Source organism: Neolamprologus brichardi, chromosome 2 (assembly GCF_056152115.1).
Source record: "Neolamprologus brichardi isolate AB-2024 chromosome 2, ASM5615211v1, whole genome shotgun sequence".
Taxonomy (NCBI): domain Eukaryota; kingdom Metazoa; phylum Chordata; class Actinopteri; order Cichliformes; family Cichlidae; genus Neolamprologus; species Neolamprologus brichardi.
The window spans coordinates 66,004-89,388 of NC_142105.1; the positions used below are offsets into that span (position 1 = coordinate 66,004).

At 40.4% G+C, this 23,385-nt stretch overlaps 1 protein-coding gene across 1 annotated transcript in view; it reads left to right on the forward strand.

The window, feature by feature from the left end:
• Positions 1 to 1,319: 1,319 nt before the first annotated feature.
• Positions 1,320 to 23,385, forward strand: part of slc7a11 (solute carrier family 7 member 11) — a 39,734-nt gene continuing 17,668 nt past the window's right edge. The window contains exons 1-7 of the mRNA XM_087845623.1: positions 1,320 to 1,741; positions 12,548 to 12,674; positions 14,702 to 14,817; positions 16,492 to 16,617; positions 18,224 to 18,323; positions 20,988 to 21,032; positions 21,823 to 21,946. Coding sequence (XP_087701749.1) covers positions 1,480 to 1,741; positions 12,548 to 12,674; positions 14,702 to 14,817; positions 16,492 to 16,617; positions 18,224 to 18,323; positions 20,988 to 21,032; positions 21,823 to 21,946 — 900 coding nt within the window. The 5' untranslated portion in view covers positions 1,320 to 1,479. The remainder of the gene's footprint in view (positions 1,742 to 12,547; positions 12,675 to 14,701; positions 14,818 to 16,491; positions 16,618 to 18,223; positions 18,324 to 20,987; positions 21,033 to 21,822; positions 21,947 to 23,385) is intronic.

Consider the following 23,385-nt stretch of genomic DNA (forward strand, 5'->3'; position numbering starts at 1 on the left):
TTTTATTAAATCACACGGTTTACAAGTCAGACATTCAGAGACTGGTGTGTGTCTTTCAGCGTCATCCTGCACCGCAGACACACACCAATGTCAGACTCTGTACAGGCTCTCAGTGACTCCTCTTATCAGAATCCCTTCAAAATTTTTATTATCTTATTTATTGGATGTGGTAAAATTCCCATTCATTAAAAAACACTGTGTGATTTTCTGATCAACGTTAAGCATAATTTAGTAAAATTCACATATGAATTTCTTTCATGTAAAATCATGTATGATGGTCGTCTGGGTTCTTATCTTCTCACATTCCTACTGTCACTACTAATCTACCAAGGCCGAAGCCCGATCATGTACGCGCACAAAATTCAGACACGCAAGCAGTCATTGTTACTACTTGAACACATTTCTCTTTTATGTATTGATCAAACTTATATTTTGATTTATCTTTGAAACTGTGTTTTAGTTCTCTGATCATCTTTCATCACCTGCAGCTTTTACCCCTCTCAGCTCCTGACCTCGCAGCACCTGATAGGCGATAACTTTATGAAACCAGATATCAGAAAGAAGAACCATGCAGACAATACAATTTTCAAGCTTGGCAGAGAAAACAACATTTTGGTTCTGACCATTTTCTTGGAAACAGAGAAGCAGGATTGTTTCACAAGGCAGCAGAAGGAGAAGAGAAAGACGCAGAAAGCCTTTTTATTCCTGTGCCTTTGTTTTCTTACCAGATAATTTGATTAGCAGTGAAAACAATGATAGGCATGTTCAGTAGCTAACTTTGATTTTACAAAAAACAGAGCAGTGTTTCACCAGCCCTTACAGGGTTTCTAATACTTCCTTATTTTCTGTTCCCTTGAGTACCATGGTCACCTCGAAGTAAAGCAGTTTGTATAGCTCTTTGAAGTTGCTGCTGTCCCAGGAAAGCTGGTTTTACCTGCTCGCCTCGATTGAAATCATCCCAGGGCAGGTTACACACCTGTGTCGTCATGTTAATAAAAAGAGGAGGAAGTTGAATTACAAGAGGAAATTAGACAAAAGAGAAATTGGATAAGGAGTGGAGATAAGGAAACGGGTGAGTCTGTGTTGAAAAACAGGTCGCTGTGTCATGATTACCCAACAGAGCAACATCTCACTGACGTGAGCCAGGATTTACACAAGAGGGGCTGCAGGAAGGCAAACTCAGGGTGAGACAGCAGTGCAGAGAAGAAAGAAAGGAGAGAAAAGTTTGGTGATGTCAAAGGGTAGACAGCCGGGCAGGAAAGTGAGACGTAAGTGAGAGAGGGAGGGCAGAGTGGAGGTTGGTGGGTGGGAGGAGAGAGAGATAGAGAGAGCGGCCTGCCTGGCCTTTAGTCTTAACTCAGAGTTTTGTAACTTTCAGTCACAAAGACTGAGAGACCTAACCTCAGCCACACGGGGTGTCTGCAGTCACAGACAGAGCATTCATAAAGAGAAGAAGCGTGGTAGGCACTGTGTACAGAGATGACTGGAAGCTCTGCATCTGCTCACAGAGAAACTGCAGCAAATGGACACAAAGTTTCCTCAAACGGGACAGAACTCAAGCGTGAGGACAGGAAGGTAGAACTGGGGAAGAAGGTGACCCTGCTCCGAGGCATCTCCATCATCATCGGGACCATCATCGGAGCCGGGATCTTCATCTCACCAAAGGGAATCCTGAAGCACTCCGGCAGTGTGGGAGTGTCCCTGCTGGTGTGGATTGCCTGTGGCGTGCTGTCCCTCTTTGGTGAGTTGGAATATGAGCAGAGGAGTTCTGCTCTTGTAATATACTGGTGGAGGTTCAGAAAACTGTTTGTGGCTGTAGAGATTTAACAACAGACATAAAAAGAAGTCAGAAAAGTAACAAACAGAAGTCCATCATTTGTTTTCTGTATAAAGTAAGATTAAAAAAGAAGAGATGTAACCATCACTGCCAAAAACACTGTCAGTATTGAAACCGTCGAGTAAGCTTCTTCTGTGCTAAAGCTGCTATTTTACAGTTCACTAATGCAAATATCAGAAGTGTAGTGATGATTTTAATATAAAGGCTCATCTCACAGCCACAGAAATCTGCTTCAAACCATGAGCTGAATTTTTCAGAGTAACGTTTTATGGCAGCCATCAGGGCTGAACTCACTCACTTGGGTCTCAGTCAAACTTCAGTCTGCTTCACACCATCGCTGTAAACATGGCTACACATACACAGTGACCTGATAACTCACTGTTGGAGACTGTAAAAGTCACACAGCATCAACACTTATAAAACTTTTTCCTGCATGATTGCTGTGATGCTGCGATTCATTCTGAATATTCTCACACTTTGTGTCTCGCTCCAACAAATATGGACCTAACTATGTGTATTTGTAGCTTTGTGTTCAGCACCACAGTGGATTTCAAATCAAACAGTCAGGATGTGATTGAAATACAGAGTTTCAGTTTAATTGAAGGGTTTAACAAAAACATTGCACTGACTGTTTAGAAGTTACAGACATATTTATGCACAGTTTCTAGAAATGTAAATGGACAAACTCATTTTACACATGAACATAACTCATTTCCTGTCAATGATTATCTCAAGTATTGAAATCCAAGGACCTTTACAGCAGCACTTCTGCCTGTTATCTGCATGTTCAGCCATTCATGTCCATGCCAAAATGTGGTGTCTGTCATGTTACACAGAGGATGTGCTATGCCTACAGGCTGTTTAATCAGGTCAGCAGTCTAATCCTGAATTCAGTTCTGACTGGTCAGTCTTATTGGGAACAAAAAGACAAAAAAAAAAAAAAAACACTGGAGAAGAGCAGAATCTGTTGTTGAATATCCACAGCAGTGCAAGTCCAACAAAGGAGAGCTGAAGCTCCACTGCAGTCTTTACCTAACGCACATGCAGGCCAGAGGTCAACAGAGATGGACATGGGCGAACACAGACAAAACCTCTGCCCGGGGGCTCTCCTGGCTCCACCTTCAACAGTTGGGCAATCCTTCACTTCCTGGTTTTAATTGTGTTCAGCTTTAATTCTGTGCACTAATGATTTCTCAATTCATTTTCAAATCTTTGAAAGAAAATGACAGATGTGCTCGTGGGTTTGTTACCTTGTGCAATATGTGAATATACATAATTGCTTGGTTTCTTTGAGAAAGATAACACTTGAATTATGTAATTTTTCAGACTCTCAGTGAACTTAAAAACCACCAGAACTTACGAGATGTATCAATTCTGATTTGATCATTAACCACAGGACATATTAGCCAATCATCCTGACATGTAATCAGTGTTGGGAAGGTTACTTTAAAAATGTATTCCATTACAGATCACAGAATACATGCCCCAAAATGTATTCTGTAACGTATTCCGTTACGTTACTCAATGAGAGTAACGTATTCTGAATACTTTGGATTACTTAACATATTATCATGCATTTTACAACTACATGAATGTACTATTGCTGTGATTTATTACTGTTACTGAAGGTCCGCGGCTCCGAACCGTAGTAAAGGGACCTCTGGCTAATACGGGTTCCGTGTCGGGCTCGTAGCCGAAAACTAGCTTTACTTTGTTGTGTGGGTCAACTCTGCTTGCGAGAGACAGAGAGAGGTGTTGAAAGGCTGCTCCAACAGAACTTATTGTTTCAGAGGAAAACACAAACAAAGCGTACAGTCGAGTTTTAATAGCTTACTTACAACTGGGCTCGTCAGGCACTCTTCTTGGCTGCAGTGGTTATTATTATATTTACATGCTTCCAGCTCCCGTTTCTGCTCGATGACAGCTCGTACTTTTCCTTTTTCTCCCTCCCTCGCTCACAGACACATAATGTGTATGGCAGTCCATTCTCCCTGCAACACGGACTACACTGCCCATGAAGCTACATTCCGCATTCTGCCTATTAGCTAAGCACAACAACAACAAAAAGGTGCTCTCTCACCCAGGAAACATGCAGAGCGAGAGCATCACCCTGTAACCATGGCAACCATAACGCTGCCACCTGGAACAACAGAACGTAGCTGTCAAACAAAACCCAAACAGTCCTGACCCGCCACAATATGAAACAGGGAAGTACCGCCGTGTAATCCATTTATTTCAACAAAGTAACTGTATTCTAAATACCACCTTTTTAAACGGTAACTGTAACGGAATACAGTTACTCATATTTTGTATTTTAAATACGTAATGGCGGGACATGTATTCCGTTACTCCCCAACACTGCATGTAATAATGAACACCACAACTATTGCATGACCTTCTTTGAGCGAGTAGGAAGTAAAAACGTCTTTTTAACATGAAGAAAGCTCCGGCAGAACTGGAGGGGGCGGGGGTTGGGGGGGTATATATATATATTATATATATTTTTTAAGTGATTAAAATCGTGTCCAGAGTTTTTGTCAACACTGTCAGATTTTTTTAAAAGTACAAAAAAATCAGGAATTATTGTGGGCAGCTTACATTCTGAGGACCCCTTTACCACTTCCTGTTTGATACACATGCCATGAGGTCACTGCTGTGATAATTTGTTTGTTTTTATTTCATTTATTGCACACCTTTCTGATAAAACTCTGTGTCACAACCATAGTGTGTCAACACCAAAGTCGATATAATCCAAGATTTAATTATTTTTTGTTGTAAAAAGAGCTTCATTTAAGTAGATTGTAGAGGCCATAAGCAACTGATGAAAAACAAGATGGCTTCTGTCAGATAAACATGTGTTATGAGAGAAAGTCAGGTATTTTGTCAACACCATCAGATGTCAACACCATCAACACCATTTTGTCTGACGGTGTTGACCCTTTTTCTAATGGTGTTGACAAATGCCACAAAAGTGTGCTGTTCACCATTTATATTAAGTTATGTTTTACTAATATTTCAGATATATTACTTCCTGTGTATTTTACTGATATTTCTGCATTTCAGACGTGTCGAATATTATCAAATTTGCCTTATCTTGAATCTCATTGTTTATGTATACATTATTAATCCTGTAGGAAAATGCTTAGTCCTCTGCATTTAACCCATTCACTCAGTGATGCAGTGAGCAGGATAGGATAGGATCGGATCCAGGATAGCCTCTGTTCGTTGGATTTGAACGCCCAACCTTTCGATCATGTGGCATCTACTGAGCTAGCTGTGCCCCAAGAGCTGTTCTTTAAGTGATGATGTATGAATCCTGCTTCCGTGCCCAAACTGTTTATTAAGCCTGTTGTGCTGTTAAAATGGTTTAATGCTTTTTATCTTGTTCTATTTAATCTGGACAAGCCCCTAAAAACAGCCAGTGATCACTGTCAGCCTAACCATCAGGAACCCTCACGTTAACTTTTATCAAGTGGAAAAAAGTTAGCGTTCATCCTCCAGCTTCACTGTGTTTATGTTATGCTAACATAGCTGTGTCGCTAGCGATCACGTAGCACATCACTATTTACCAGCTAGCCCAACTTCAGTAACCTGACAAAAGTCACTGCTGTTTAGTTTTCTGTCTTCATTTATGTTGGAAGTGATAGAAGAGCTGGTGTATCATGTTCAGGTGGAAACAAGCAATCTAACTTCTAACTCTGTTAAATTTCATATATTCTGTCTTCATGGATGCCTGGATGTTACACCTGGTAGAGCCACACTGATCATTTTATTAAAGATGAAAGAATTTAGACAGTTTGTAACTCTCAGTGATGTCGCAGAGTTTCTTTGACTTTGGGATCTGCAGCGGAGTTTGGACCTGGAAATGGCTAATGACATCAAACTTAATGGCCGGATAGCATTTCTATTGCTTAATGCATAATTGTGTTGTGAATAAAAGCATAAGGTTCAGAAAAATTATAGTAATTACAAAATGGTACATTTCAGGCTAAAATAGCAAAGGGGAAGCTGTCAGTAGAGGAACGAAAGAGAAGGAACAGGGATGATCAAAAAAGAAGGAGAGAAAAAATTAACTGCCAGCCTGAGTGGAAGAAAAAGTTTCTCATAAAGGGAAAGATGGAGAAATAGAGTGAAAGAGGGAAAAATAAAGAACACCAGTGATCTGAAAGGAAGAGAAAAAAGTCAGAAGAGAAGGTTTTGGAAACAAGCACAGGGGGGCCACCGTAAATATACTTTTATTTATTCACTCCACATAGCAATGTTTGGTTTCTTCCTGAATACTGTCATTGTTTATATTTACTGCAGGAAGAAACGGTAAAAACAGTGTTTTATAAGGAAAATGCTCAAAAACGCTCTCCGTCTGTGAGCAAAAACAACACCAAAAAAAACCCAGCCTTTCCTATTGGTCGAAAAATGTACCATGTCGACCAATCAAAAAATGATATGGCAACATGGCATTTAGTTGTTTAGGAAGGGGGAAGTATTAGGAGTGACGGCGTGTTTGAGATGTGAGAGATTTGAGACGTTTAGCACAAATCTTGTGTAGTTAGTGTGTAGTTAGTGTGTAGTGTAGTCAATAGTTTTGTTGTGTGTGTCAGAACAATGAGGCGACTGCTGAATGTTACAGGTGTTACAGCAGTGATACATCTGCTGCTGTCAGGCCTGCAGGTATCAGGCTGTTGTTCTCCTTCATCTCATAGTGGACACAAATTATTTTTTGGAGTGGCACAAATAATTTGTGTGGCATCAGATTTGATGCAGAACAGCTGATTGTTCTGTAAATAGTTTGAAATGTTTATTTAAAAAAACGCCTTGGCTGCATTTTTAGGTAAACAGCTGCAAAAACGTTGTTGTTTGCATAACTCAGTTACTTTTTTGAAGAACTATATAATTAATTGCCCAACATTGGTCTTTATATACTGTATTTTGCAGACAGAGAGTTACAGACTCTCTCCCAGACCACAGACCACAGACTCATAATACAAGTCAGAGCTTTGTAGAAAAAAAAAGAAAGTTGTGTTTTCAAAATTGGAGTTCAAGTTATTTTTACTTCCAATAGTGTTAACATGCTACACAGGTCATGAACAAGATTTTTTTACATTTTCATTGTAAGTGGGCTAAAGCAGTTAGTTAAAAGTAGTCTAACATAAATGTAAATGCTGTAATCTGATTACTTTAATAAACATGTAACTTGGATGGATTCGATGCTGGCATGACCACAGCGCACACGTCTGCTGTTGCTCACAGTGGTCCAAGGGACGCTCAGGGAGTTTGTGTTCGCTCAGACACATGAAAAATAAGAGGGAACATTGGCTGTAACTAAGTTTAAGAATATAATCCACCCACTGTTATCATCGTCAATATCCTGTACCAACATAGAGCAGAGCAGCTATCTGAACACTACTCCAACAGAGGTCGATTATCTTGTTAATAATTTCACCTCCTCACTACATACGACTCTGGATACTGTAGCTCCAGTGAAAACTAAGGTCTCTAATCAGAAGTACCTGACTCCGTGGTATAATTCTCAAACACGTACCCTAAAGCAGATGACTCGTAATCTGGAGAGGAAATGGCGTGTCACAAATTTAGTGGATCATCATTTAGCCTGGAGAAATCATTTGTTGCTTTATAAGAAAGCCCTCCGCAAAGCCAGAACATCTTACTATTCGTCACTGATTGAAGAAAATAAGAACAACCCCAGGTTTCTCTTCAGCACTGTAGCCAGGCTGACAAACAGTCAGAGCTCTGTTGAGCCAACCATCCCTTTAACGTTAACTAGTAATGACTTCATGAACTTCTTCACAAATAAAATTTTTATCATTAGAGAAAAAATTACCAATAATCATCCCACAGATGTAATATTATCTACAGCTACTCTTAGTACCATTGATGTTAAGTTTGACTCTTTTTCTCCAATTGATCTTTCTGAGTTATCTTCAATAATTACTTCCTCCAAACCATCAACGTGTCTTTTAGACCCCATTCCTACAAAACTGCTCAAAGAAGTCCTGCCATTAATTAATTCTTCGATCTTAAATATGATCAACCTATCTCTAATAATCGGCTATGTACCACAGGCCTTCAAGCTGGGTGTAGTTAAACCTTTACTCAAAAAGCCATCTCTAGACCCAGCAGTCTTAGCTAATTATAGGCCAATCTTCAACCTTCCTTTCATATCAAACATCCTTGAAAGAGTAGTTGTCAAACAGCTAACAGATCATCTGCAGAGGAATGGCTTATTTGAAGAGTTTCAGTCAGGGGCGATTCTAGGATCAGAGCTTTGGGGGTGCTGAGCACCCAGAGAGCTGCCCATCCAGGCAAGGTAAACTTTACTCATCACAATAAGACTTCTTCCCCGTCTCTGTCAGTCCCTGCATCCATAAATGCCTCCAGTTGTCCCGAGTTCTGTCTGACTGCCTCCTTGGTGCATTTAAACCCCTGTTCCTCCCTGTCCTCATCATCTGTTGTCTTCATCTCCATTATCAGTCATCATAATTTTACCATCTCTGTGCAAGTCTGCAAATTTCTTTATTAAATCATAAGTTTCTTAAATTCATCAAGTCTCTCTGTGCCTGGGTCCTCGTCACAAAACATGACATCACTGTTTTGTACATTTTAACACAATTTAATCCCCACATTTTTGAAAGAATAGCAAAACACTTTTTTGAAAAGTCTGTAACAAAACCATCAAATCTGATCAAGGTTATTAAAATGCTGCCGAAGAAGAATGGATTGGAATTTAAAAAAAAAATACATATCCTAACCTTAATTACTGGGGAAAAATGATAAATGATGCTCATAGTGAGTAAAAAGTAAACTGTGTGCATTTTTTGGACAGAGATTCACTTCTAAAGTGTATGTATAATACAATACAGATACATAAAAAATACACTCCAAAAATAGAAGAGTCCTTGAAATATACAAAATATTATTAGAAAATGGAGACACTTGGCCTTTGGTACAATATATACAATGTATGAAAAGATCTTTACTGCAGATACTACTATGGCTCTGCAGATTTTTTCTTTTCTTTTAACCTATGTCGCCTCACCTTGAGGTTGGTAAATCTGTCTATCACATTTTGGTGGTCAAGTCTCTCACGCATCTCTTTCTCAACTGGCATCACAGCCAGGTGCTGGAGTCTGCTTTGACCCATGGTCCTTCTCAGCCAGGTATGGAGCTGACTCAAGACACTAAAAGACCTTTCACAGCTACAGCTGCTAACTGGGTTTGTTAGGGCAACCTGAATAACAGTTTTCAGTTTGGGGAAGATCTGATTATCCAGAAGATTGTACAATGTTAACATATCTGGGATGGCACCAGCCTCACTCTTGAGCTTTATAAAGTCTTTGGCAACCGTGACTTCCTCTGACTGAAGCTCAATATGGTAATGCAGTGCCAGGGCTGACAACCCAGTTTGTTTTGCAGATTCTGTATAGCAGCTTTAATATAGGGAGAACACAACTTCCAGATTGTATGAGTTGTTTGTATTAGTTGTTTGTCTTTCTTTTTCTTTGCCAGTTAAACAGTTACTGTTTTGCCTTTTAGTACTCCCTGTCTGTTTTCTTACCTGGTACTTCCTGATCTTGTACTTTGTCCTCATGTTCCCCTCTTTCCTCTCTCCCTCTTTGGACTGACAATCTGTACACACACACACACACACACACACACACACAACAGGAGTTATAAGGTTAATGGGCATCCAGTCAGTTAGTTAGTTAGTACCTTGGGTTCAATATCGGCACATGCACATATGGCAAAATAACCAGTTTCTCTTATTACATTTCAAACAGGACAGTGGTAACAACAGCAGGCTATGGACAATGTTAAGTTTTAGATTTTAAATAGGCTGTATACATTTCAATGAGATCAACAGGGCAGTCAAATATCGCTAATTTTACTACAGAGCAAACATCGTCAGAAAACACGTTTTCAACTAGGGCTGCCACAAACGATTATTTTGATAGTCGATTAGTCACCGATTATTTTTGCAATTAGTCGACTAATCAGATCATCATCCATTGGATGTACAGCGTACAGCTTATTGCACCAGCATGCATCTGCTCTCATATAACTATCACTAGCTTACAGCTCTAAGTGTTTAAGGTATGTGCTAACTAAAAATAAAGACAAGATGATAGTTTATTAAATTTGAATGAAATTTGCAGATTGTTTCGGTGAAGTTTAATAAACTCATTGTTATCTAAAATATAACGGGACACCGGATTCTCGAGCATCTCACACTTCTGATAATCAGCTGTCTGCTTGACGTTTATTCAGCTGTGTAAAAACTATAACTTTAATCTCAGCCTAACCGATTTACTCAGGAACAAATAAAATACTAAAAAAAGCCAAACAATAACATTTTTAAGTTATCTAAGTGACTTATATATGTTTAACCTGAGTAGCGAAAGACCGCAGTGGGTTTGAAAGCAACGGTGCTAAAACAAGTAGGAGAGAGCCGAGCTGGAACAAACCATTTTGGGAGGGGGGAGGGGTTATCTATACTTTTGTTGTTAAAATGTTCCATCTCAATTAAGTACTGTATCCTTTTTATACTTTTAGTAGTGTGTCCTACAAACAGCAAATATTTTCAAAAAAAGTAAGACATCTTTGGGGGTGCTTTGATTCATTTTGGGGGTGCTGAAGCACCTCCAAAACTGGGCTAAAATCGCCCCTGGTTTCAGTCAGGTTTCAGAGTTCATCACAGCACAGAAACAGCTTTAGTGAAGGTTACAAGTGATCTTCTTATGGCCTCTGACAGTGGACTCATCTCTGTGCTTGTCCTGCTAGACCTCAGTGCAGCGTTTGATACCGTCGACCATAATATCCTATTAGAGCGATTAGAACATGCTGTAGGTATTACAGGTACTGTGCTGCAGTGGTTTGTATCATATCTATCTAATAGACTCCAGTTTGTGCATGTAAATGGAGAGTCCTCTTCACACACTGAGGTTAATTATGGAGTTCCACAGGGTTCAGTGCTAGGACCAATTCTGTTTACATTATACATGCTTCCCCTAGGCAGCATCATTAGAAGACATAGCATACATTTACACTGCTATGCAGATGACACCCAGCTCTATCTGTCCATGAAGCCAGATAACACACACCAATTAGTTAAACTGCAGGAATGTGTTAAAGACATAAAGACCTGGATGGCCACTAACTTTCTGCTTCTTAATTCAGATCAAACTGAGGTTATTGTACTCGGCCCTGAAAAGCTTAGAAATATGGTATCTAACCAGATTCTTACTCTGGATGGCATTACCTTGGCCTCCAGTAACACTGTGAGGAACCTTGGAGTCATTTTTGACTCTTTTTAGAGAACTGGCTCTCACATATGCTTTCAATTGTGTAATTTAAGTGATCTAGTAGCTCTGTTTTGGAAGTTCAGTTAACGCTAGAAATGTGTTTTGGAGTTCGTACGTGTTTTGTCTCTAGGGGCCACCGCATATATTTATATATAAACATATATAAATAAAACCACTTTTTTTTTACATTAGTAATTCCTTTTTTGCACAATTTTATATTGTTGTCAATAATAAATTAATTAAAGCAACAAAACAACCTGAAGAGCCGGTTCGGAGCCAAAAGAGCCGGCTCTCTAAAAAGAGCCGGAAATCCCATCACTAGTGCTCAGTCGTCTAGTGCCCGAGCTCAGATCATACCAAAATTAGGGGGAATCTACGACGGTACGCTCTGTGCTTCATGTGTTGTTTTATACAGTTGTCAGGCAGGCATCTAACTAACAAATTACACTCCAAAAGAGTGTAAAAAATGAAAAAATGATCCGGGCTTAAGCCCGGTAAGCCACCACCCCCGCTCCGCTGATGGTTGATGTCACGGTCTGCGGAGACAGGCCGTGCGGTGGTGTGTGTGATGGACCCAGGTGCGTACACAAGTGAGTAGACGGGAGTGAACTTAACAGAAAGCGAGCCTTTATTATGGCTGAAGACAAAGTGTACAAACAAAGCAGGGATAGCGTGACTAAACTAGACTATAACTAAACTGGGAAAACTAATACTGTGACAAACTAAGAAGACTCAGAGACTATGATGATCACTGCAAAGACTGACCGTGAAAACATGGAGGTGAGAACACAGACGACGCGACACTGAACACAGCAAGACTGAGGACTAAATACACACATGAGGTGATCAGGGGAAGTGGAGACACATGAGGACACAGCTGACTAGAATGAAACATAATTACAGCACAGGGGAGAGTAAACCTAAATGCAGTGAACAAAGAACACCAGGTCTGAATTGCAGTCTGAGGTGCAACCCGATGGTGTCAGATGGACCGAAACATAACTTTCCAGAGGTGTTGTATGGATTTTTATTTCAGGCAAGCATGGGTCAGTCACGTCAGTGGTATCAATTCCTTTATTCTCCAGGAATTGCCTGCATGCTCCCGCCACATGAGGCCGGGTACTGTCATGCACCAGAAGGAACCCAGGACCCACTGCACCTGATACCTAATGGCTGTTGCCAAGCCTGTACTGAGATGGATAAATGTGATGCTTTTTTCCACTCAAAAATGTTGCTACAGAACTGAGGCAGCTTGCGCAATAATACATTGCTCTAATCATGGACACAAAGGGGAAAGAGTACACCTCTGAGACAGTTTAACAGTCCTGGGACTGGTATGTATCTAGCCTCTTGTTTCTGAGCAGGGATTAATATGTCACCTCTGTCACTGCAGGAGCCCTGTCCTATGCTGAACTGGGAACATGCATTAAGAAGTCTGGTGGGCATTACACATACATAATGGAAGCGTTTGGACCTCAGATGGCTTTTATAAGATTATGGGCTGATCTCATTGCTATAAGGTAATGCTTTTTGCCTTAAATTAAGTCTGAATCTTTAGCTCTACAAATCATTGTTTTTTGTCACAAAGTATAATATAAAGGATGTTGCTTGTGGTGGCAAGAGTCACTGGTTCCAGCAGTAAGCAGCTATTTTCTGTAACAGTGTAAAGCCTTAATACAATCCTAACTCGGCAGCAAACAGAGAGACAGATGCAGTCAGTGACAGGTCAGTAGTTGGTGGAGACCAAAAACAAAGCTAAACAAGAGCAAATATTGGACTTAAGTGAGTATTAACATGATTCAAAAAGGAAGCTGATGTTACTCATCAACCCTGATGGGACCTTTGCCATAACATCTTTATAAGTGTTATCTTTCAGTTTGATTTACAGATCTGTTGCTCATTAGTGACCACATAGTATAAATAAAACTAAACTGAATTGAAAGTTTAGACTCGGGGTGTCACATGTAACCACGTGTTGACAATAAATCTGATTATATAAATTGTCTAATTGTATGTGTTTGTACAGTTACAGGGACTTATTCAACACAAAATACAACAAGTTGTATGGAGGTGATGAAAAAGTTTAAGAAGAAAAGACAAGAAGCTATAGATGAATTTAAATGACAGTGTTATTTCTATTATATTAAATATATTATTGCATTTGGGTGCTCTAGTTTAGATTATACAACATCAACACAAAAATAATTTCTCTCAATCTCAGGCTTTTACATCATCACCATCACACAAGTCATCGCTGCTGTAATTGGTGGAGGAGCAGAAAACAACTCGTACACCTCTAGTCACCCAATGTGTTGCAAATATTGTGTAGTCTCTATTTTACAAAAAAAATGGTGTATACATAATCTCTCAGACTGTGTTTGGTGGGGAGCAAAGGCTGAATGGCTGCATGTGACACTAAGTTTACTTTGTACCACAGAGTTGAAAAAATGCTCTATGGAAGTGGATGTGTACACAGACAAGGTGAAGCAGTACAAACCAGTCTACTGGCTATTTGGAGCTGCACAATCTTATGCTACCCTCAGGCTACAAGGACTGAATGGAAACCATGGGAAATGAACAGAGAGGGAGGCAGAGAATGAAAACAAGAATGAGGGGGACAAAGAGCGATTTCCCCGGCTGCAGTGACTGCTGTGGGAAATGAAGAGAGAAATACAGATGAGCCAGAAGCTGAGCCTTTGGGACTAGCCAGTATTGTTTCATTCATATTGAAACCAAGCCCACTGCTGTGCACACATGAGGATGTGATTATGGAAATGTTATGTCTAGGAAGTTGCCCATCTGATATTACAAACAAACTCCCATCGTTATACCTGCTACAGCGGGACTTACAGCGGGATGTGAAAGCCGGCTTGGAAATCACCACGATCATATTTATTGGAGAAAGCTTTTAAATAGACCAGAGTCTGTGAAATGTGCTGTATAAGTAAACGTTGTTGTTTTTTTTTTACTTATTTATGATCTAACACATGTACCATCACCAAGTAATTTTTTTCTAAGAAGTCATGTCACATATTTCATAAATTTCTATGAGGTCATGTTGGATCTTTCAGCATCAGCTGTATTATGCTGGGTTAAAAACCCATCAAACTGAGATCCTTTGATTTCATTTTTGTGACTTTTGTGTTTCACTTGCTTTTAAAAATGTATATCGCAAAAACAAATATAACAATATAACAAATATGCTGCCATCTAACAGATGCTTGTTTTCCCATATCCACTACTGCATTTCTTTGTTTCATGTCCAGCTGCAATGAATCAAAGTCATGTATTTGCTTTGTATTAGCTTTGACTTTGGTCACCACCTTCAGTGCTAGCTCTAGAACCATGTCTTTTTTGCTGTAATGACTTGATGAGACACCAAAGGTGAAGATGCAGACAATGAAACAAAGCTGTAGTTGAAGGTGACTAAAATACTCTACAAGGCTGGAAACATAAGTGATAATCTTTTATGGACGTATGAATGTTACCTAAGGTTATATAAATTAATGTTAATGTAAAAACTGACATATTTGGTTGCATCTTGCAGGCCTGCAGCCATGGCAGTCATTTCTCTGGCCTTTGGTCAGTACATCCTGGAACCTCTGTTCATGCCATGTGGTATCCCCCCCCTGGCTGTCAAACTGGCCACAGCCATTGGCCTAAGTATATACCTTTGCTACTGTAATAAGGAGTGTTATAATATGCCCAGATGTTATCTTAGTGAATTGTTGTAAATAGCTCGGGTAAATAGCAGAAGACAGAAGTGTGCATGAGAAGGAAGAGGGGTTTGACAAAAAGACCCAGGACTATCCTCAGCTTATCAACCTTCTAAACACAATCATAGGGCACAACATACTAATACAATCTCCAGTATAGCAAATTCACATGAATGAGCATTTCAGAGCATTTTAAACTGGGCCACTGATTATACACACTGATAGTTGCTCAGTTTCTCATATTCCGCCAAACTTTCCCACGTTCAGCACTGTAAATAACTGAGTTTGAATTCTGTCAAAAGTAGGACATTTTGTTTATATCATAAATGTTTGAACATAAAGTATAATTTGTTTTGTCAACACAACAAATTATTGATGGAATAAATAATCACATCATGGTTTCCCAACTAAAGGATTAGCTGAGTGAATTAGTTGATCCTTCTCATTTATCTGAGGGAACATCAGGGCTTTGTCAGTCTAGCCGAGAGATGTAATGTCTCTAGCATGTCTTGGGTCTATCTTGAGGCCAGTCAGGGAGGGTGCTAGGCAGATGGTCGAGCCACCTTAACTGGTTCCTGTCATTGCAGAGGGGTATTGGCTCTATTTCTGATGAAGCCAGCAGAACTACTTTAGCCACTAAAAGCAGAGATGAGGCCACCAAAGTTGAAGCCTTCCATAATTTGGCTCCAACTAGAATTTCTGTCCATAGAAATTCTGAACATAATCGGTGACACAGAAATGCCTTAGTGCCGTCCAGCACCCAGTGCAAATTAGTCCAACTTATTTCCAACAAAGCGACCTTCCGAGCTCTCGCTGTAGTTGCACAATGGCTTGGAACAGTGGGTCAGGTACCCCATACTCCTGTAGCACCTGCCACAGGATACCTTGACGGATGCAGTCAGATACCTTCTCCAAACGAACAAAACATTTGTAGAATGGTTAGAAAAAATGCTGACGCACATTAAATATCCTCGAAAGGGGATATTTCTTAAAGATGGTAATTGTAACCACAGTTTGCCAATACAGAGACTCCACCTCAGTTCTCCACTCAATGCAAGAGAGTCCAAAAACATAGAGGAACTCAGTGTGAATCTCATCCAATGCAGAGCTTCTGCCACCAAGTAGTAATTTAACTACCTCAGGGACCCTGGTCCTCCAACTCTGCTTTCTCTTCTGAAGGCCTGTCAGTGGGATACAAGGCTGAGGGGCCCAAGTAACCCAGTACAGGGTGAGCTGGAGTGAAGTGGAAGACTGAAAAGACACCACTTGATATATTTGTATATTATATAATTATTATAATATAATATAATATAAACACGTTTTGACAAAAACAAATGCCCCCCACGCCCAAATGTAGCTAAAGGCATCTGTGTATCAAAAAGCTTACAAAATTTTTCCTTCAATTCTGAACTGGTTTCTTGTAAGGCACAGGTTGTGACTGACGTTAGCACAGAAAACAACATTCAGGGACATCTGATCTTTAGTCACTACATAGAAAGTAATCCCACTTACTAAATGTGATAATGTGATATGACTAGCTTAGACTTTTCTGTTGATGGAGAGCCTTCAATATGGTCACAAACACTGTATGACTGCTTGACATGGTTCCCTCTCTCTGCAGCATCTGTTATATACCTGAACAGTATGAGCGTAACGTGGACAGCCAGGATTCAGATCTTCCTCACTGTCAGCAAGCTGCTGGCCATTGCCATCATAATAGTGCCAGGCATGTACCAGCTCTTTAAAGGTATCATCAGTAACACCTCTCTAGCACTGCACACGTACCACCACCAAAACTCTGAGTGTTCTGGGTTGCACACAGTGTTCAGCTGCACGTGGTTCAACATGAATCCTGCGTGTCATACACACCTGCTCACAGCATGCTACAGGTCGAGCATTTATTGGTGTCCGCACAGCAGGATTTTAGAGGTGGAGTTTCTGTCTTCCTCTCAACTGCAGACTTTGCTGTACTTTAAAATGTTATTAATCTAAAATGTTTCTCTGAAGCAATACTGTATGTGTCAGTAAGCGCTCTTTGCATTCATTCCTTAAAACAGTAAAGTTATATAGTACATATTATGTATATAATGTTCTTCCAAGCCCTGGACTACACACGATCTGTTGTATTTATTCAATTTATCTTAGTTTTATTGATATGTCTCCAAATAATAACATAAGTCACCTTAAATATAAAAAAGATAACAACTGAATATATTATGAAGAGAAATCCAAAACTGTCCCTTGAGCAAGCACAGAAGCACAACAAGTGTTGCACACAAAGATGTTAGCAGCAGAGGATCTGTGCTGCCTCCATCCATCTTTTTCACTCTGTCTGTAATGTAAGCCCAGATTGCAACTCATATATGCATATTTAATAAATTAAATAAATCTTCTTCATGAATTTGACCTTTAAATTAATTATACTTTTAATAACTTGATTATACTTTTGGGCTGTTTAACTCAGCATTTTCCTAATGTGAACAAATTATTAATTCAAAGAAATTTCTTAATTAACTTCAGAAAACGAATTTCAGAAAACGAATTACTGATTGACACGCAAAAGGTAATTACTGAGTCATTTGTGCACAGAGATAATGAAGCACCGTACTCCTGAAGCCTCTGCAGAAGGCAACCTCCAGCTTTCACATTGTAAAAAATAAATCTACATTTGCACAGCTGATGTTGAATTATTGCAATTAATGTAATAACTCAACCATGGAGTTCATGTAGAGAGGCCAGTGTCTCCAGTAGCCCTCAGGTATACAGAGAGCTTTGTGATCATTTCTGTGATTGCAATTGTTAAAGATATTAAACTGATTTAAGAATTCAACATAGAAAATACAGAAATAACCCATCAATGCACCTAAATGTACAGTATTGGGTTTTGAGCAAGCCCTCATTTCTTAATATTTTGCCAGGAAAATTTGAAATAGTGCTTTGTAATGGTGTTTTTATGCTTGAAGGACTCATAGGTCAGTGTTAAACAAAATATAAGGAAATGAGGGGTGGTTCAAGGATCTTGCACAATATTTTTTTTCCCCAAAAGTTGATTCTGTTCATCTGGACGTAGCGTTTTGTGGGAGAAACATTTCGTCACTCATCCAGGTGACTTCTTCAGTCTCAGCTGACTGCAGCTTTCCCCAATCTTATAAACATTATGCAAATGTACTGTTTATAAGATTGGGGAAAGCTGCAGTCAGCTGAGACTGAAGAAGTCACCTGGATGAGTGACGCTACGTCCAGATGACCAGAATCAACTTTTGGAAATTTACTTTCCTGGATGATTGAGAATGCATCAAGACATCTTGCACAATACGGCAAGTGTGGCAGTTGATGTGTGTGCATGATTGCAGGAGAGACCAGACACTTTGAGAATGCCTTTGACCTGAGTAATGTGCAGCTCTCTGGTATGCCACTGGCTTTCTACTCTGGGATGTACGCGTATGCTGGATGGTAAGTGTGCGCACGGTACACACATATACACACACGTCTGGTTTGCTATCCTCCTGGTGACATCCCATTGACATAATGCTTTCCTGAGCCCTTTACCCTAACTCTAACCATCAAAAATGAATGCCTAACCCTAACCAAAACTACTTTAAAGAAGATTATTTTTTCAGGGAGCCCCTCATCCTTCCCTCGGTCTGGGAACCTGAGTGGTATACATTGTATGATACCATCCAGGACTTGATGCGCTATCAGAGAATTACAAAATAACAGACAGATAGTAATCAAGCCGGCAGACAAAGGGTCCAAAATAGTTCTAATGGACAAGCAGCAGTATAGGCTGGAAGCAAATAGACAATTGGAAGATGAAAAATACTATAAAAATATTCCTAGCTCTATCCAACCTGTGGTACAGCTTCAAATAAGACAAATCGTCAGACAGCTTTTCCATAAAAAGTATATCTCAGCTAAACAGCGGGACTATTTATTAGGATCCGACGATCCAAGGTCGAGACAATTCTATCTGTTGCCTAAGATACACAAGCGACCTGATACATGGACGAGACCAATAGTTTCGGATTGCAATAATCACAATACATTGATCTCTCTCCAACAGGCATCCAAGTTATTTAAAAGATACATACCACTTCTTGCAGGTAATCCATCGTTTTTATTTACAATTGACATACACAGTCTTTAAACAAGCATCAACACACAGATGGGACTGGCGGGGTGGAAAACTTCTTCCTGCGTTATCCGGACACCAAGCGCCCGGATAACGCAGAAATTCTCCATCTGTTGGAACTCTACCTTACCAACAATGACTTTGAATCTCGGGCTCTCCGAGGTATGGGGGCCTATCTCCCCTCACCACACTCCCTGCCGGTGGCTGATGCCCTCAGACATTGGTGTGTTGGTGGTTCTTGGTGTCTGGGACTGGGCGCTCATGTATGTACCGACTCACTCCTGGTGGCCGATTGGCAGGGCCTGGCACCTGTGGCCCGGCTGGTGCCAGGCCACAGGTGCTGGGGGGTGGGGTACCCTCAGGCCTCTGGCCTCTGGGCCTGGTCCTCTCTGGCACAGCTGGCTGCTGGCAGAGCCCGCGGGCACGTCACTGCAACCCCCTCTGGCCTCTGCTCCGTGGCTGCTGGGTGACCTCTCGTTTGGGGCTCTCCTCAGCTCTTCCCAGGAGGATGGCACAGTTGCCCCTGTGGTGGTCCTCCTCGGGTCCTCGTACTCTGGGGCCTCTGGATATCTGAGGCCTGGATCTCCTCCATACCTGCTTCATGCCCTGGGGGACGGGGCTATGGCTCCCCACACTCCCTAGCAGATCGTTACATGGAGAAACCTTTTGAATACAAGCATGCTGATCCACACAGGTGTGCACACAGGTGTTCACAGACACAAACTACACCTTTCTTGGCTGCTGCCTCAAAGCACATTGTGCGCTGTCAATCTTGCGTGCTGCACAATAACATGTAATATTTAGTATCTACTGTTATCTACTGTTAGCTAGTTTATTGTGATGGTGTTGTGTTTATTATGTTGCTCTTTTTTGTTTGTTTTCTCTTCTGTTTTTTCTTATCTCCATACAGGTGATCCAGGTGTTTTGTTTGTTTTTCTTTTTTTTCTTCCCCCCTTTCTTCCCCCCTTTCTCACCGTCTCTTCTCCCCTCTCTTTGAATTTGACAATCAATGCTACTTACAGCTGGAAGGCACGGCCATGGGACAGAGATACGCACCATCATAGGAAAATATTTACATGAGCGAGTGGGAAAGGGGGGCATTGGCCAAGTGTGCACTACAACCCATGTTTTATCTCCACTTCTTAGAAGATATTATAGGCGCGTGGGCACGTGGAGAAGAGAGTTTTAAACAGTTCGTGCAGATTTTAAATACACATCACCAGTCGAATAAACTGAAATATGAGACCAGCAACTCTGAAGAACACCATGGTATCTAAAAAACGAATTTCAAAGTAGTAGAAGTTCAGAAAAAGATGTGGACCAAGGTTTATTTTAAATCTATGGACATGCATGCGCTTATCATCTGCCCCACATGTTTCACGCCATAGTTACAGATTTGACGTTTCCATTGTATATGCTGCAGGGAAATAGACAGGGGTATGTATACCTGTTGGTATATAATATATTTTGAATAGTTTGTTCTTTTTGGACCACTCTCCTCTGGTTGCTCTAATGAGTAAGGGCCTCACAGCCCATTAGTATTTGGACACGTTAGTCAGATGGTGAATGTCTGCAGTGAAATTCCAGGACGACCTATGGGGCGACGGAGAAGAGTAGCAGAACAGCTAAGCAGGAGAATCAAGGGAGGCCGAGGATGTTCCAGGACCGTGCACTAAAGTTTCAGTGGAAAGCAAACTGAGTTAAACTGTCTCCATACCTAACCATAACCCAATTGTAACCCTGACACTAAAACCACATTTTGAGTGTGAAAAATGCCTTCAACCCTGTGGGGACTGGGATTTTAGGGTCTGTTGGTCCCCATCAGTGTAGCAAGTTTCAGATTTTTGTCCCCACCAAGATAGGTCGATCTTGGTGGGGAAAGAGATCGTGTGTCCCCCCCCCACACACACACACACACACACACACACACACTGTTGCTGGTCATTAATAAGTGGAGGTAATAAACTAACTCTTTCCTTACTCAGGTTCTATCTGAACTTTGTGACAGAGGAGGTGGACAACCCTGCAAGGTAAGTTTAATCCATGTGCTTACTCTTCTGGTCGTGTAAAGTTATTTATAAATAATAGAATTTAAAATCTAAGGAATCATATTTCTTCATCTGTTCGACAAAAGTGGCTGATTTCACTGTGATCAGTGTTTCTAATAAACAGCATGGGATCACGTGACTACATTGAAGTGAAATGACTGTGTCTACTGTACCTGAGCCTTATACAGCATCTTGGTGTGTTACCAGTTACTATGGTTACTCATGTTAGAACAGGAAGGGTCCATCAACAAACTGACTGAACCCACTGTGTGACGTTACATGCTCTGCCACTTCATGGCTGAGTTACTGTTGTTCCACTTTGTCACTCTGTATTTTTGTAGACTGTTTACAACATAAGTGCTTTGAGGCAACCTTTGTTGTGATTTCATTCCTACAATATTCAGTATATACTTAACTGAATTGAGCTGATTTGAATTGAATTGAAGTGAATTCATCCTGTTGGCATATCTGGCACATGTGAACATTATTAGATGCCGTTTCCTCTGCATTCACTGTTTTTAACAAAAAAATGCAGAGTACTCTGATTGTTTTGTGCTGCCTACCGCAGAATGAGCACAAAAAGCAAAACTTTGGAGCTGTTGTAGCTAACAGAATTGACCAGCCTGACAGTAGGTGGTACATTCTGTTTACGTCTCTTAGAAAGCTGTGTAGGTGGAGCATGTATGGAAGTAAAACAGACATAGATATACAAGGGAAAGAAGGACGAGTAAGTCTTACAAGTGCCTAACAGTGTGCTTCCTCCGGCCCTCAGGACTGTTCCACTCGCCATCTGTATCTCCATGGCAATTGTGACTTCTTGCTATGTGCTCACCAATGTGGCATACTACACTGTAATGTCAGCTGAGGAGCTCCTGGCCTCATCAGCTGTTGCTGTGGTAAGTACTTAGAAAAACAGTGTAAGTACTGAACCTTTAAAAGTAACTGTCACTTATCAGTCTGCTTTAAATATTGTATTAGGATTAAAATAAAAAAGCAAAAACCAACAACAGTAAAACAGTAACACAACGTTATAAATGTACGTTTCCCCCCATGAGTCCTCAATCAAGGCCATACACACTCAAAGTTGGACCCCTCACCCATGTCTCTTATTCACAAAATATCTGTATCAGCTCAGTGTATAATTATAGTGTAACTAAATACATCTGTAGTGAAAATGATTCTACCTTAAAGCACTAGTTAGAGTTTTTTAATGATATGTGTTTGGGAAAGAATCAATAGATTTTGTGACAGTGCATTTATTATAGCACAGTCATTCATTTATAGACCCATATTATTGTTTCTGTCCTGAGCTCTGCATGTACCGTAACATGCCTGTGCACAGATAGGGATGTTATGGGTAAGAAGGATTGACATAGAGCAGACAATGCAAACATCCCCTCATCTAAAAAATATATATTCTGTAGAGCTTTGTAAAGCATCCCAATTGGCTAATAATCTGACTGGCTAATCAGTAATAAATAAGCAATGCTATTAACTTTGTTGACAATTTGGTCATAAAGCAAAATATTCAGCAGAAAAAAATAACTTGGAGAAATATGTAAACGAGAGACAAGAGACATCTATGCCTGAACAAAATGTAACAATTTACACATAAAAACGTAGATCAAAAGCTCACGATTCACTAGAATCATCAAAGAACTACATTTTGTGGCATTACTTTGGGTAAACACAAATAACTAGCAGTCACAAAAATTCAGAGCTGTTTGAACAAGTGTTGTAAAACGGCAATCAGCATCAAGGTGGTAGAAATAGGGTGTGTTCCCAAGTCAGAATTTCCAAGTTCCCAGTTGAAATGTGAATCTGGAATAACTCATCACCTTCCCACTCGTAAAGTCAGAGTAGCCACAATCCACGATGGCAGAACTGAACGTAAACAGCGGCAAAACTGCAACTGTAACTCATTAAATAAGCCATTTCCAGACTGCAAGGTATCTGCAAAGCAGGAAGACGCCATCAGGGTAATTCCCTGCTGGGCAAGTATTGTATGAACTAGAAACTTTTGGGGGCTATTTTGTGTCTGAATCCTCACCACTATTGGGAACGCTATGTAGCTCTATTTCTGAGCATTCAGTTGGCCACACAGTGGAAGATCCCATGACTGCAGCTTTGTGTTTGTTGTCATAAGGACAGTGGATTTGGAAGCTAAGTTGTTCTAATAAATTAATCTGTTATGGTAACCCTATCTCTCTAAAAATCAGAAAAACTACTTTGAAGGCTTTTTGCAGTTACTGTTAAACTTATCAGGAAATGTGAAGCCAACCTATATGGGCTATAACAAAAACTTGTCACAGACAGGCAGTGTGCAGGAACAGGG